This window comes from Mustela putorius, unplaced genomic scaffold (assembly GCF_011764305.1).
Source record: "Mustela putorius furo isolate JIRA1106 unplaced genomic scaffold, ASM1176430v1.1 tig00000224_pilon_pilon_pilon, whole genome shotgun sequence".
Classification (NCBI taxonomy): domain Eukaryota; kingdom Metazoa; phylum Chordata; class Mammalia; order Carnivora; family Mustelidae; genus Mustela; species Mustela putorius.
In genome coordinates, this window is record NW_025421321.1 from 8,601,263 (window position 1) to 8,616,823 (window position 15,561).

General features: G+C 42.8%; 2 protein-coding genes across 7 annotated transcripts in view; both read right to left on the bottom strand.

The window, feature by feature from the left end:
* The window catches only part of IL18R1 (interleukin 18 receptor 1), a 41,670-nt gene extending 38,802 nt beyond the window's left edge, over positions 1-2,868 (bottom strand). The window contains exons 1-2 of one of the 2 annotated variants that reach the window (XM_013056393.2): positions 947-2,868; positions 423-609 (exon numbers count right to left, since the gene is read on the bottom strand). The gene's annotated coding sequence lies outside the window, so the exon portion shown is untranslated. Of the gene's footprint in view, positions 1-422 lie in introns of both variants that reach the window. The other variant, XM_045077629.1, reaches the window with a different exon arrangement.
* A 4,055-nt stretch (positions 2,869-6,923) lies between these two features.
* Positions 6,924-15,561, bottom strand: part of IL1RL1 (interleukin 1 receptor like 1) — a 40,851-nt gene continuing 32,213 nt past the window's right edge. For 4 of the 5 annotated variants that reach the window (XM_045077630.1, XM_013056390.2, XM_004753059.3 and 1 more), the window contains exons 10-12: positions 11,669-11,815; positions 10,510-10,677; positions 6,924-7,975 (exon numbers count right to left, since the gene is read on the bottom strand). In XM_045077630.1, the coding sequence (XP_044933565.1) occupies positions 7,590-7,975; positions 10,510-10,677; positions 11,669-11,815 (701 nt within the window). In that variant the 3' untranslated portion in view covers positions 6,924-7,589. Of the gene's footprint in view, positions 7,976-9,820; positions 10,678-11,668; positions 11,816-15,561 lie in introns of all 5 variants that reach the window. The other variant, XR_006606000.1, reaches the window with a different exon arrangement.

Genomic DNA, 15,561 nt, shown 5'->3' on the forward strand with positions numbered 1-15,561 from the left:
TAAATGCATGTTCCAGTGACAGGCTATTCCCAGCTTCAGCGGGGTTTTTCAGAACTACCATTGGGGCGCCTGGGTGGCTCAGTGGGTTAAGCTGCTGCCTTCGGCTCGGGTCATGATCTCAGGTCCTGGGATCGAGCCCCACATCGGGCTCTCTGCTCTGCGGGGAGCCTGCTTCCTCCTCTCTGCCAGCCTCTGTGCCTACTTGTGATCTCTGTCTGTCAAATAAATAAATAAAATCTTTAAAAAAAAAAAAAAAGAAGAAGTGGAGGAAGATCTGTACAAATAACGGCACTCGTTATTAACGGATCTTGTTTTTTAAGCCCTGCCCCGAGGCTGGGGCGCCTCTTGCCCCTTCCTTGGCGGGCTGGAGGAAGAGGGCAGTGGGAAGGGGGTGCGGCTGGCGGCGGGGCGCGGCTCCTTACCTTCAGAGCCGAGTTCCGCGAGGCCGCGGCGGGGGCGGCCGTCCCTCCTGCACTCTGGTCGCGACGGCGGAGGCAGGGTTTCCAGAAGCAGGTGAGAAACTGCGGTGCGCTGCCTCCCTAGCTACTGGGACTGGGAAACAGGAAAGGAACGAGAGGAGCCACAAGTGTGATTAAAGATGTAAGGCAACTAGAGAAGGTTGGGGAAAGAAAGGAAAAAAAGAAAAAAAGAAAAAAAAAGGAAGAGAGTAAGAGGAAAGAAAAGGCGTCTGGCAGCCGCGGAGGCTGTGGTGGGACGCAGTTCCGTGTCCGCAGTGCGAGGTGGGGCGCTGTTCTATACCGCGGAGTGTCCCGGGTCTGGGATGCTCCTATCAGAGATGCTCCTCGTCGGGGATTCCTCCCAGTGAGGATCGGGGCTGGGAATCCTCCCAGTTCGCGGTTTTCCTAGGTGGGGGCGGGGGGTACGCCCGGTTCCGGATGCTTTGGCTCTGGGGTGCTCCTAGTCTGGGGCGCCCCTTGGAGCGTACCGGGTATATGGACTCCACTGGGCGCCCCGCCTTTGAGTTCCGGGAGCCGCTTGATCGCGGGCGCTACTGCACGAAGCCGGAAAATCCCACGCCTCGCCCTTGCGCCGAGATCTGCTGTGGTCCCAGCAGCGGGCGGCGAGTTTCGGGAGCTCCCGGGCGGTGGGCGGTGTCCACCGGACCTGTAGAGCCCCGGGACGCTCGGGGCTGCTCCTTGCGCACCCTACAGGCCGCCGAGAGAATTGCACCAGAGTCAGGTTGGGGAGGAAACAGCCTTCACTGGGCAGAGGGGCACCACCTGTGGTTAAGGGGAAGGAGGCCAAGGAAGAGGCCCCCAAACACAGGAAGGCTCCCTGGGGTCATCCAAAGTAAGGAGGAGACCATTCTCTGAGGCACTCAAGTCTCAGATCTGTGCTGAGGACTTCTGTTTAGGCTTGGGGGGCGGGGGGGGCATCTCTTTCAGGAAGTCATAGAGAGGGAGCAGAAGTGTTCAACTGAGATTTTTTAACTGTTTAGAAGAAAAGAAGGCAAAACGAGAAAACGTGTTTCAAAATTTTTAGATTGGTCTGTAGTAGGATCTTTCCAACAAAACCGAAGAATGGCTGACAATGAGAGGGTTTAATGAGATAGTGATTTTCATCCCTTCTCTTCAGTCAAAATAGTTCATCACAAAATAAAAGAGAAAGATCATACAATTATCCCAATAATGCAATAAGAACAAGCATCTGACAAAATTCAACAGCTTTTCCTTCATTAACAACACTTGGAATACTGAAAACCAAAAGGAACATTCCTAATCTGATAAAGTGGAGAACAAGATAACGATGTCTTTTTGTGAAAAGTAAAGAAATAAAAATAGAAGGCACACGGATTGTAAAGGAAAAGATAAAACTACTCTTTCTGATAGATGGCATAATTTTATGTAGCTCGCCCTTCAAAACTTACTAAAGAGCTGCTGGAAGTCATAAATGAGTTTAGCAAGATTGTGGAATAAAAATTCAATATACAAAAATCAATTATAATTCTATATGCTGGTAATGGAAATTTGAAAAATGAAATTTGTTAAAAATACCATTTACAATACCATAAAAAATCAAATATCAAAGTATAAATCTCGTAAAATATGTACAAAATGTCTACCACGAAATCAACAAAATACTGCTAAGAGACATGAAAGACATAAAAATGGAGGGATATACCATGGATTGGAAGATTCATTGTTAAGATATTTATTCTGCACAAACTGTGGAGTTCATAGAGTCTATATATTTTAAGACTCTTTAGGTTATAGAGTCCTATATTTCATGCAATCCAAATCCCGGGAGGAATTTTCAAAGGAATTGAGAAACTGGTTTTAAAATATACATGAAAACGCAAATGATCTGGAACAATCAGAACAATGTTGGGCATAAAGAACAAAGTTAGAGAACTTACCCTGACTTGAAGACTTACAATAAGGAAATACTAATCTTGGCGGTGTGATATTTGCATGAGCATATAAATGAAAATTAATAGAAAGTAGAATAATAGACCCACACATATACAGCCTAATGATTTTTGACCAGAGCACCATGTCAGTTCAATAGAGAAAGAAAAGTCTTCCACAAGTGTTGCTGAAACAATTGGGCATCTCTATAGGGGAAAAAAAAAATGAACGTTGACCCTTACCTCATTCTGTATGCGAATATCAACTCACAGTAGACCATAGACTTAAATAGAAAAGCTGGAAACTGGAATATTTCGTAAAGATACATGAAGAAATATCTCCAGACCTCGAGGTTAAACCAACCAAACAAACAAAACAACACTTAGCTAAAACACAGAAAACACTAAGCATATAAGAAAAATTGACCAATTGTGGGGCACCTGGATGGCTCAGTCGTTGGGCATCTGCCTTCGGCTCAGGTCATGATCCCGGGGTCCCCACATCAGGCTTCCCGCTCCGTGTGAAGCCTGCTTCTCCCTCTCCCACTCCCCTTGCTTGTATTCCCTCTCTTGCTGTCCCTGTCTCTGTCAAAGAAATAAACAAAATCTTTTAAAAAAAGGACCAATTGATTGTTACCAAATTGAAAATGTCTGCTAATCAATGATACCATTAAAAAATGAAGAGGTAAGAAGGTAAACCTGGGAAAATTTTCACCTTATACCTATCTGAAAAGGAATCCATATCCAGAATATATAAAAAATGTTCACACATCAACAACATGAAGAGATGCAACACAATCTTTAAATGTATAGAAGATTCTACTTTCACTGAGTGATACATGAATCTTCCTGGTGAATAAGAGCATGAAAAAGTTCAACATCATTAATCGTCAGACAACTGCAAATTAAAACCACAATAAGATTCTTTTAACACTTACTGAAATAACTAAAATTCAAAGAAACCTGACAGTCCCAGTCATCAGTGAGGAGGGAGAACAAGAACGGTCTCATACTTAACTGGAGGAAACGTACAGTGGTACAATTAGTTTGTCAGTTTGACAGTTTTCTAAAAGAGACCACTCCTTGGTATTGAGCCAAGAGAAGTAAGAACACATGTCTCCAAGAATGTCCACAGTCTCCATAGTCATGAGAGGTACCACGTGAAACAACCCATACATCCATCACCAAGGGAGAGGTTAAACTGTGTCCAGCCACACAACGGAATACAACTCAGAGGAAAGAAGTATGGACACATGCAAACCACGGATACATTTCCAAAATTTTACGTTGTGTGGAAGCAGGGAGTCCCAGAGCTGTCCATCTGACTTTATTGATAGAAATTTTAAGATCTGACAAAACTAATCCATGGAGATAGAAATTGGAGCATTGTTTGCCTCCAAGGAAGGAGAGGGATTGCCTGGAAAATGGCAGGATGGAACTTCCCTGGGAGGTGACAGAAATACTTCTTTTTAAAAAGAGTTATTATTTATCCCTCTATTTGAAAGAGAGAGAAAAAGAAAGGATACAAGTCGGGGCAGGGGTGGGGGGGGCGAATCTCAAGCAGACTCCGCACTGACTGAGGAGCCTGACATTGGGGCCTGATCTCATGACCCAGGAGATCATGGCCTGAGCCAAAATCTAGACTCAGACGCTTAACTGACTGAGCCACCCAGGTGCCCCTGATGGAAATATTTCTACCTGATTTGAGATGGCAACTACATAGGTATGTGTGATTGTCAAGACTCATCAATCTGCATTTTATCACATGGAAATTTGATCTGAGAAAGGGAAATTTGTTGTGTTTTTATAATTCACCAGAATTTTTATTAGGATCCTATCGTAGACACCCCACTGGTTTTGGCTGAATTCATTCCATTCACATTACCTTGTGTGGTAGGCGAAGCATCTGTTACTGTCACCACACAGAGGAAGAAACCAGGAGAGTTTGGTGGTGTGCTGGCCTGAGAAGCCAGACTTCTGGCGGTTCTGCAGCTGCTCTGTGAGCATGCGCTTGGAATCAGCCTCTTGGAGCTGAGAAAGCCCTCCGAGCTCTTCTCCTCCATCCTCCCATGATTTAGTTGCAGAAACTGAAGCTCAGGTGACTTGGGAGGTGGTGTGTAGGTTTGGGAAGAAAGAGCTCAGCGACGTCAGAGTTTGCCCTGGAGCCAGCCCTCTCTGGGTTCTGTGAAGTCTTTCCCTCATCCCTCTGGGCTTCCTCAATGGATTCAAACCCCATAAGGTTAATAAGGAGCAAGCCCAATGACCCTGCGTACGCCTCCACAGCCTTTCCTCTCCCTGCCCCTGTCAAAGAGATACTCAGCGCACATTCAGAAAAATGTAAGTGTTAAATTACAAAGCAGCTTACAATATAGACAGTTAAAATACATTCAAAAATAAAACATTAAAAAAACAAGGAAGAGATTATTATAACTTGCTTGTTATATTCTATGTACTTGCTGTAGAAAGAGGCCAAGTTGGGCTCTGTGTGTCCAAGTAGCTAACTGAAGAGGAAAATAAAATCAGTTGTAAAATTATTTTTTTTCAGTTGTAAAATTATTTATGTCCACATATCAAAGACAGTTCTGTCAGTCTTGGTCAGTGGGGAAGCAAGATGAAAGGCACATCTCTTCCTGATGGTATTACTCATAGTCACAAAGCCGGCTGATAGCAGAGGATGGCTTGTTGATTCCATATTAAGTGATGTTAACCAGTCAACTAGACGGCATCCTTCCCACAGACTAGATGTTTTAGCAGTTCCGTAAAATCAAATATCACCATATAAAAGCACAATAACTAACCAGAGTAGGACAGCCAGATTTAGCAAATAAAAACGCAAGAGTCCCAGCTAAATGTGAATTTCAGATGAAATTTCATTCTTTGAATTCAACTAATGTCTTGTGTTTTATCTGGCAACCTTAATCCAGGGAGTATAGATTCAGGTTATATGGTATATAAAGGGATGGGTAACTCCAGATCCTTTAGGCAATCTTCCAGAAATACAATTTCTTCTCAGGCATTGAATGACAGTTCAAAATTACACTCCCTGTCGAGGGGCTGGCGTGCAGTTTTCTTTTGCAGTTAAGCCCCAAATCAGAGGGGCAAGGGTGGCTCAGTTGGTTAAGTATCTGCCTTCTATTCAGGTCATGATTCCAGGGTCCTGGGATTGAGCCCCACTTCAGGCTCCCTGCTCAGCTGGGAGCCTGTTTCTCCCTCTCCCTCTGCCTTGTGCTCACTCTCTCTCTTTTTCTCTCTCTGTCAAATAAATAAATAAAATCTTTTTTAAAAAATACCCCCAATATACACTTTTTAAAGAAGCTCAGTGGGGGGGCACCTGGGTGACTTAGTTGTTAGGCAGCTGCATTCAGCTCAAGCCATGATCCCAGGGTTCTGAGATCGAAACTCACGTCTGGCTCCCTGCTTGGTGGGAAGCCTGCTTCTCCCCCTGCCACTCCCCCTGGTTGTATGCTCTGTCTCTCTCTCACTGTCTCTCTCTTTGTCAAATAAATAAATAAAATATTTTTTTAAAAATAAATCTGTTTCTTTATTTAAAAAAAAAAAAAAAAAAAAAGCTCAGCTAAGGCTAAGATCTCCACCCACTTGTGAAATCTGAGCTCTCACAAAACTCCCAGCCTGAGAAGACACTGCTGGCACTGAGGGCATGTGAACTCCTTTAGGGAATTAATGGCAGTGGTATTCTTATCTTCACTTTTGCTAAATGGTTTTGCCAAAATGCCCTACAGATTTCATAGAAATGTTGCAACAAACCAATTTCTTAAATTAAAAAAAGATCATAACTGGGAAATATAAGATATACTGACATGGCCATTGCAGAATTACTTATTATTATGGCTGTTTCATTCAACACAACTCAAATATACAACAATAAATAAGAGGTACATCAGCTATGGCACAACCATGAAATAGAATTCTATTAATATTTAAAATATTAAAATTTAAGTGACATGTCAAAATGTTTTTCTCATGATGTAAAATAAGAAAAAATATAAAAACTACACACTGGAGGCACCTGGGTGGCTCAGTGGGTTAAAGCCTTTGCCTTCGGCTCAGGTCATGATCCCAGGGTCCTGGGATCAAGCCCCACATCAGGTCTCTGCTCAGCAGGGAGCCTGCTTCCCTTCCTTTCTCTCTGCCTGCCTCTCCACCTACTTGTGATCTCTGTCTGTCAAATAAATAAATAAATAATCTTAAAACCAAAAAACTACACACTGTATGATCTCACTACATAAATGGTATGCTTCAGCACAAATTCAAATTTTTTTCGAAAACAAATTTACCACAATGTTTAAGAGTCATTATCTTAGGATAATGGATTTATGGATAATTTTTGCTCTTTTCCTCTTTCATATTTTCTGTTCTTCTGTAACTTTTAGAGGGAGAAAAAAATTTCTCTCTCTCTCTTTTTTAAAGATGTTATTCATTTATTTGACAGAGAGAGTGAAAGTGAGAGAGATCACAGAGAGAGAGGGAGAAGCAGACTCCCAGCTGAGCAGAGAGCCCCATGCAGGACTCGATCCCAGGACCCTGGGATCATGACCTGAGCCGAAGACAGATGTTCAACCAAGTGAACCACCCAGGAACCTGAAAAAAATATTTCTAAAGAGAATGAAAATCTCTGAAAGAAATTTTAGAGCAGCAAAAATTTGATTATAATGGCAACCAGGTAAGCCCCTCCAAGAACATCGACAACATCGAAATGAAAAAACCCAGCATCCAGTCAAATAAAATAGAATAAATTCTGGTCTGGTTGGGAATAAGAAGGACTGTTACTGTTCTGCTTGTGGAAATCTGAGTGTTCTTCAAGGTTGCATGAACATTTAGCTCTAACACGTCCAGCTTGAAGTTTAAAATGTGGAGTATTGACAAGGAATAAGGAGAAGGAGAACAGGAAAGAGAGAGAAAGAGGGAAAAAAGCATAATGAAAAAATACTAGGCCACATGAAGAAAGATCAGTAAAGGGAGAAAAGGCAGGAAAAGTGGGCTGAAGAGAGAGGGGTCGAGAAAAGAAATTTCTGGGTGTTTTGCATCCCCCCAGAATCAGGAAAATGGGAGTCAAGTTGGTAGATGAAATCAGAGACCAGCCTCCTCTAGACATCACCACTCCTCCTGCCCGTGCTCCAGTGTCTGGTCCAGTGTGGTCATCCAGGAGGAGGAGTTCAGGTCAGTGGAAGCTGGGTGCCTTACTAGCACACCAAAGCCAGCACTATTGCTCCTGGGCACTCAGGGAAGCCAAACTGGGTGTCTTCCCTGGGGGTCGGTTGGGCACAGGCATGCGGTACCTGACGTGCTTCCAGAATTTGGAATTCAGAGACCGTTTGTCAGCCATGTGGTCTTGCCTCCACTTGATGGTACCCTGCACTTCCACGAGGTGCCGGAGGGACTCCTGAAGCTCCTCAAACTGCAGTCCACCGGGCTTGCTCAGAGCCTCCATTTCTATCAGGATCACCTTGGAGTCATTCTGGATGAGGGCGCTGTGTAGGGCGATCTCCTGCTCGTATGCAAACTCCCTGCTGTGGACCAGATCAGGAGTCAGGATAAAAATCTGCCGCCGGCTCTTTCGTATGTTGTTCTCCACGGCAGTGGCTGCATCTAAGAATAAAAGCCCCGGATCACATTTCCTGCTCCTGCGTTTTGAAATCTAATGCTTTGATCATGAATGTTCTGGACTTTAAAAAAAAAAAAAAAAAAAAAGTTATGGTTTTAATCTGTTATGGGATTCTGACACCAATCAGTTCTTCATTCAGGTAAGGGGGAATGTGCTTGAAGGGACAACCTATTATGTTCGACTGTGAGCACATCAGTCCCAAGCCCCTCTTCCTTCTCAGGTAGGTCAGTTCTAACTAAAATGAATCCTTGGAGTTACATGGCAGGTAGAGATGTTTAGTGGGAGAATTAGAATTCAAGTTCATTAGCTATGTATTATCTTCTTAGAATAGTAGCTTATGTGTTTTACCAGGGCTTAGTACTTTCACTCTTAGGGACTGTTGCTCCTCTGAACTGATTAAAATCTCTAAGGGAGTCCTGGATTCACGTCACTCCCCAATGTCTCTGTTTGAGAAGGTGATTTGACTCAGACTAGAAAGATCTTAAGGAAGACCAGATCCCCTTATCAATTTAGAGTTTATACAGCATCAGCTCCATGGTGATGGCAGGAAACTTTTGGGCAGACTTAGAAAGCACATGTAAAATACTCAGCTCTCCCTGCAAGGAGGGACCAGAGAAATCAAAGAAATGCAACCATGAACGAAACCACTCAAGAATTTCTTAGAGCAGGACAGCCAAAAGACTGCCAACCCATGTAGTGTGAACTAGGGAAATAAATGTTGAATAGCACCAGAGAGACTTCATGTCGGTCAGGATCCTAACAGAAAACTCAGCACACTCAAAAGGACTGACTTAAGAGAGATTAATGAGAGGAGAATTTATAAAAGATGTGGACAGAGCCAAGAGAAATCAATGAGAGATGCCTCGGAACCCCAGCACGGGAAATAGCCAGGGAGGCATTACACTCCTCCGGGTGTGAAGGGGAAAAAGCAATTATGAAAGCTAAGGTGTATAAAGGTAGCTAACAGGAGCCCATGTTCTGGGAGAGAAGAGCCCAGCTCCCCTGGCAACCTTACCTGATGCCTGCCTCTGTACTTCTGCTTCCATCTGAACCCAGCAGGGAGCAGAGGGCAGGGGCCTGATAGATTCCATAATGACCAGCTCCTCCCCCACCTCCCCGGGGCCACTGGATGGAGCAGGGTGCAGAGTAGATTTGACAGGGCAAAGCTCCAGAAGGTAACTAGCATGGGAAGAAATACCACTGATGCAGTCATGAACTTTTCCAAAGGGACAAGTGAAGTTTGGTGTTGTTTTGTTATATCTGACCTTCCTTAGGTTAAAATAAGGTTCAGAGGACATGCTTGAGGGAGAGGGGGTGGGAACATTCCCAGGTGAAAAACAGCACGATGCAGGCCACACAAGCTTGAGGCTCAGCGCGCTGGTGTTCACACTGGGCTGGAGAGAGGTAGAACTAGAAAGGAGGTGGATGGATCTGAGACAAAAACAATGAAGGGTTTGCAGCCAGATGTGGCAGGTGGTGTGACGTCACAAACAGCTGGGGTTCCTACAGCTTCTTGAGCAGATGTGTAGCATGAAAAGAGCATTTGAGCACCGTGGCTCATTTCTTTCTACTGGAATGAGTAGCCAGCGGGAGAGCTGGAGGAAGAAGAAGGCTTCTAGAGAAAACTGGGATTCCGTTTTCCTGAATCATTCATTTTACAAAGTTACCCACACCATTGTGGAGGGATTAACATTGCCCAAATATTTCCGGATGAAGTGGATTCACCTGCTGGGTGTTCCTTTACATCTACAGATGTTTGAATCCCTTTTTGCAGTGGAAATGCCAGTTTAAATTCACAGTCTACTAAGCATTCACTTTATTGGACTTACCCTCAGTGATGCTCCTGCCTCAGGAACATTCCAAACACTTCCTGGTCTCTGAGAAATTCGAGAAGAACTTTAAGGAGGGCTCATGGGTACTTGACATAAATATAGAGGGAGAAAAGCTACTGAAAGGCCAGAATTGTGACAAACTGTGGAAGGTACATGGAATCGACTAAGAAACAGAAGACAGCTCTAGTGGATGAGGTGAGAATACACATTTGCAAATGTTTCTCCGATACAGGGGAAAGCACGAAGACTTTCTGAATCCTTGCAAATATTTCAGTCAATGCCTCTAGGTATGAGAACACATTTCTTTGTTGTTGTTGGTTGGTTTTTGTTTTTTTGTTTTTTGTTTTTTGAGTCTTCTTTCAGCTCTTCTAGAGAGAATTAAGATGTATGTCAATTATCCTAACAGTGGACATGGGAAGTCAAGTAGGGGCCATGTCTTGCTAAATCCACATAGCAGTATCCTCACATCACTGATACTCTTATGAAGACCTCATGATCAGGTCGGCTATGGGGGAAGGACAAGCAAAGAATAATATCTCTTTCTTCTGGAGAAATATTTAAAAACTCTGGTCTTGAGGCCTGGAATAATGATTGTATTTCCTTATCCAACACAGGGATAAGACCACCTATCCTTGGCCTTCTGATAGACGTGACTTTCTGTCCCTGATGTGTGTTGATAGCTTTACCTTCTCCCGGTAGCAGATCTCTCCCATAAATGCATAAGTTATAGCCACATTTATTTTCAAGAACTTCAGGCAGAATCTGGTGAACAAAGTGGCCCACGGCATTGGCCCTCTCGGGACTATTTTTATAGTTCCGCGGATAGATAACATAAGCATCGTAGATCTTTCCATCTGAAAATGAGAACAAGAAGTACAACTTTATTTTTTGGCTCTGGAAATTCCCATTTGACTCTTCCTAGACATTCTCCCCTGAATTTTATTGTTATTGGTGCGTGTATCCCATCCCCCAAAATATTCTAGAATCCAGAGATGGTGACCACAACCCACTACTGCAAAGTGTCATCAGAAAACCAATCTTAATCTGCAAATTTTCTCCCTTTACTGCCTCAGACTGAAAGGTAGAGAGGCAAGTTTAGCACACACCATATTGTCAAATTTAATTAATAACTTATTGATAAATATCTGTCATGTATAAGGGATCTTCTGTTTTTGGAGTAGATCTCAGTTTTAGCTGTTGTTTCCCCCTAACCTAGGAAATGAAAATGCGAAAGGAGAATTTTTTTTAAGGGATCTATATTTCCCACAAATCAAATAATTAGCCCTAGTTGAGTGGGCCATATGGAAAATATAGAGTATATCTGCCTCCAAAGGAGAGAATGTTGTCTGATTCAGCAGGCATAAATGTATTCTTTCAGGTGTATACTTGTGCACCCAGGTAGGGCTCTGTAAGGAGTGGGCTTTCTGGTAAAATACACCTGCCTTCTGATGGCTCTGTCTAAGCTGTTCACATCTGGGAAGCAGGAACACTTTAGTTAATGTTTTGAATTCCATGAAGTTTTCCAATACACATTTTCCAAAATGATTAAACTTTTCTGGCCTTGGGCTGTTTCTGTTCTTGATTTAGCAGGAACAGCAAGCCTATTGGGGGAGGAGATTTGAGCTGTTGAGATGTATCTCAGAACCATAAGGAGCAGCAAAAAAGGACAGAGACTGGCCTCCGAGTGGACTGAGGAAAAAGAAAAAAAGAGAGAGATCTGCTAACAATATGTTAGCCAGCAAAATCTGGGTTTAGTACCATAGCTCTTAAGAGATCAACAAATGTACCACCAACAGCCAGCATGCATCCTTTTCTTTGAAGAAAAATGTGGAACTTGCCACTTACCATTCCTTGATTTGTAAGGTCTAGCTAGGTCTCTCCAGAGCAGATTAACCTCAATCCAGAACACTTTCAGCATTATGGCCATGACATTGATCAGCATTAACAAGGTGCTAAATCCCGCCAGGATATAGTAGGTGCTTTGCTTGTCATCTATTCAGAAGATAAGGGGAGGACAAAAATGATCATTAATATTCCTAGAACAAGGTAAAATAAACAGAACTCCACTGGGAGGATGAGAAATTCATACAGGAGATGCCTCCCCAGCATTTGCATGGCTGTGTTACAAATCAGTAAGTGAACCTTTACTGAGTGCCTCCCCTAGGCAAGACAGCAAGCTAGGCACGGTAGGGGCTTCTCGAAGCATACAAGATGCGGCCCCAAATGTAAACTTAACTAAGATAGGAGGTAAATGTGTCATTGGAGCTGGCAGAGGTTTTTAGGAGTGCTCCCTCCAGGCTGGAGTGGGTAATGGAGGCTTCCTGCAGGGGGAGAGAAGTTTTGGAGAACCAGGAAACAAGAAAAAGGCACTCCTGACAAGAGGAGCTGCTGTGAGCCCAAGGGCAGAGATGTGGTGTGTTCTGAGGAACCGGAGTAATCCAGCATGGGGAAGTAGTGGAAGAAACAACAAGAAATGTGTGTCAGGGCTCGGTTCTGACCAAACTTGGGGCTCCCGTTCAGGCATTTTGCCTTTATTCGGGAAGGTCATGGGAGCCACTGATGAGTGTTGAGTTGGGTGTTAACAATGTAAGCGGTTGACAAGCAGGATTAATCTGAAGGTAGGGGAAGATTTGTCTCTGTGGGAAGAGACCATAATTACTTAGAAGAAAATGGACGGGAAGTTTCTGCAATACTTGTGGTGAAACATAAGGAGGGTTCTGACCTGTGTAATAATGAGAAAAGAACAGATACATCTGGGGTTGGGGCATTAAGGAGGATGAATCAAAAGGTCTTGGGGTCTTACTGCATAAGAAAGCAGGGAAGAGACAGGGGCCATGTAAGTCTCTAACGCATAATTGATGGGGAAGTCATATTCCTGGGGTGCTAGGTTCTAAACACAACCCTTAATTTTCTCATCACTGCACTGCATCTCATACTCACTGTTGCACAAAGTGTATACATGAGATGGTTCCCGATTTCAAAGACTTGGAAGAGATACGTACAAATTGTAAACAAGCGCTGTACTCATTAATGGTATATTTTGGCTGTTTTATATTTACTTCTCTCTTTAGAATTAACTCTCCTCTTACAAATAGTCACTTAAAGATGACCATTAGAACAATCTCAAAGGAGATTTGTATCTTGTAACACCCTCCCTGCCTTTTTTGTCTAAAATCTCAAAGCATGGGGCTCCAGTCTTGCCCTAGAAAATCATTTATCCATATTCACAGATTCCTCCCATTGTTCATCAGCACCCTGAGGATCCAGAACTGTGAAATCAAGAATGGCTAAGCAAAGAGATTCAACACGGGGAAGCAGGGGAGCACGGTGGTGGAGGAGGCGTGTTGCTGAAAATTGGCAGAGAGCTTACTATCTGTACTGTCATCAGTTTAAACGATAAATATGCCCTAAGGAAAGCACTTCAACAGGATTCCCCTTCAGGTCACTCTCTCTAAAAGTCCTATCTGGATACCCTCTGGGAACGTCCATTTCTTGGGGAGATCGAGATGAAGTAACTGGGCATGTGTGTGGCCACTTCCACTGGGAGGAGAGAAGTTAATCTGAGACAGTAAAGAAAGTTGAAGTTCAGTATCTTTCTGTTAATGACTTTACACCTGTGTAAACAACTCCGTATGTGGTGAGTAAACACTAAATATTTTTGAAAGTGTTTATAAACAGGAAAACACTGCCTAAGCTTGAGTCCTGGCTCTAACTCAATTCCTCAAGTTTTTTAACCTCCTCTTGTTTCCTCATCAGCAAAACTGGGTGATAGTAGCAGTCTCTTCCTCCTGGGTTATTGATCAAATAAATAAGAAATGAGATGGGAAATAATCAGAGAGGCCCAAAGGAAACAATGAATAAATGTGTACTACTATGATTAGGAGTGTCAAATATTTATTTAATCACATCAAGGAACATAAACTTTTTAAGTTTTTGTTGTTGAAATTTGAGACAATGTTGTAATTTATTTTATGATGGGAAATAAAGGAATTCATTGTGACGATTAAACTGCCATAGCAACAGTTTTTGTTTAATGTTCACAGTTGTCGAAACAGAGTGTAACCACGTTAATTTGAAGAAAAACAGGGGAAGGGTAACTCATACAAATAAACTAGAAGGGAAAAAGTCACCAAGTACATGTAACATGAAGACAATTCCAATACACAGGTCATCGGAGAACATTCATAGAGTGACAACGTAGTAAACAAGTCATGGGGATATCGAGGCAATGGCAGTTCTGGGGGGAAGGGCACAGCTCGCCCTCTCCTTGAAGATCCACTGTGCCAGCTACCGCCCTGATACTACATGGTGACATGGTCCATATGTCCTGGGGTGATTCCATTATTACCGGTAGAAACCTGGCAACCCATGGAACTCGACAGCACTCAATGTCATGATTCTGTTTGTTTTACAAATTGGTGATTTGAGTCTAAATTAAAGCAAAACTTCCAAGCACCATCTCAGACAGAGATTTAACCACATGAACTTGGTGGTCTGCTTATCTATTACCCCCAATTTTTTGTGCCTCTGTGTGGTTATTCAAATTAATCTGGGCTATGTCCCACTTAGGGGTATAAACTGAGGACTTAAATCTCCCTTTGACTATGTGACAAACACATTAAATAATTTCCATGTAGTTGTGCATGGAGTGACAAGTGTAAAAATACCATATTTTTCTCCCCATTTATACTGGATTCAATGCTTCTTCTGACAAACAAGATGTCTTTGCCTGGAAATGCAAACAAGGGAGAAAGTTGACAGGTGCTCGGAAGGAAATGTTTGTAAAACTATTTTTGCTGACATCACTGCACGCAATGACATACCAAGGGAGGGGAGGAAGAAGCAATCTGTCCCCCAGAGGACAAGTGTGTCATCACTAACATTGGTTAGCGTTGTCTGAGTAAGGTGATGATTAAAAGCACAGTGAGTTTGAGGTGCCCAGCTGTCAGTCAGTTAAGCATCTGCCTTCAGCTCAGGTCCTGATCCCAGGATCCTGGGGCTGAGCCAGAGGCCCTAGAGTTGAGCCCTGTATCAAGTCCCCTGTCACACTCCTTGCTCAGCAGGGGTATCTCTCTCTCTCTCTCTCTCTCTCTCTGCCCCTTCCCCCCACTTGTGCTCTCTCTCACTCATTCTCTCTCTTTCAAATCAATAAATAAAATCTTAAAAAAAAAAAGCACAATGACTCTTAGATGGTCTTATAACTGTTTCAGATTCTTTACAGATAATGTACCTTGTTACCTATACCCCAGACGGATCATTCTCTCCATTTAACTTTAAAAGATTATATATAGTGTCTGAATCTACTGAAGGAAAGTCAGTTTCCTGTTTTTGTTATACTTATATCTTATTGCATCAGATTATAATGAAGTCATTAAAGGCACAGTAGATTCAGATAAAACTATTGAGAAGTTATTAAACAATCTGGCCTTTCCAAGTTACTGGGAAATTTATCTATCCTAACAAACATAAATGTAAGCTGTTGTTTTGTTGAATAATTAAGCCTTATAACTAAAGCAGTGGAAATGTACAAAAATCATTTTCCTTGATACCTTTGGTATGCGTTCATTTATTTATTCAACGAATTGTTGTAGAGTACATGCTATAGGTACCAGAGGCGTTGCACTACAGATGGAGGACATGAAGATGAGTAAGATGCCGTCTTGCCCTCATGAAGCTTAGAGTCATGTTCAGCAGACTCTCAAACAGATTTTTGTTAAGTGTGAGGCGTGTAGACATAG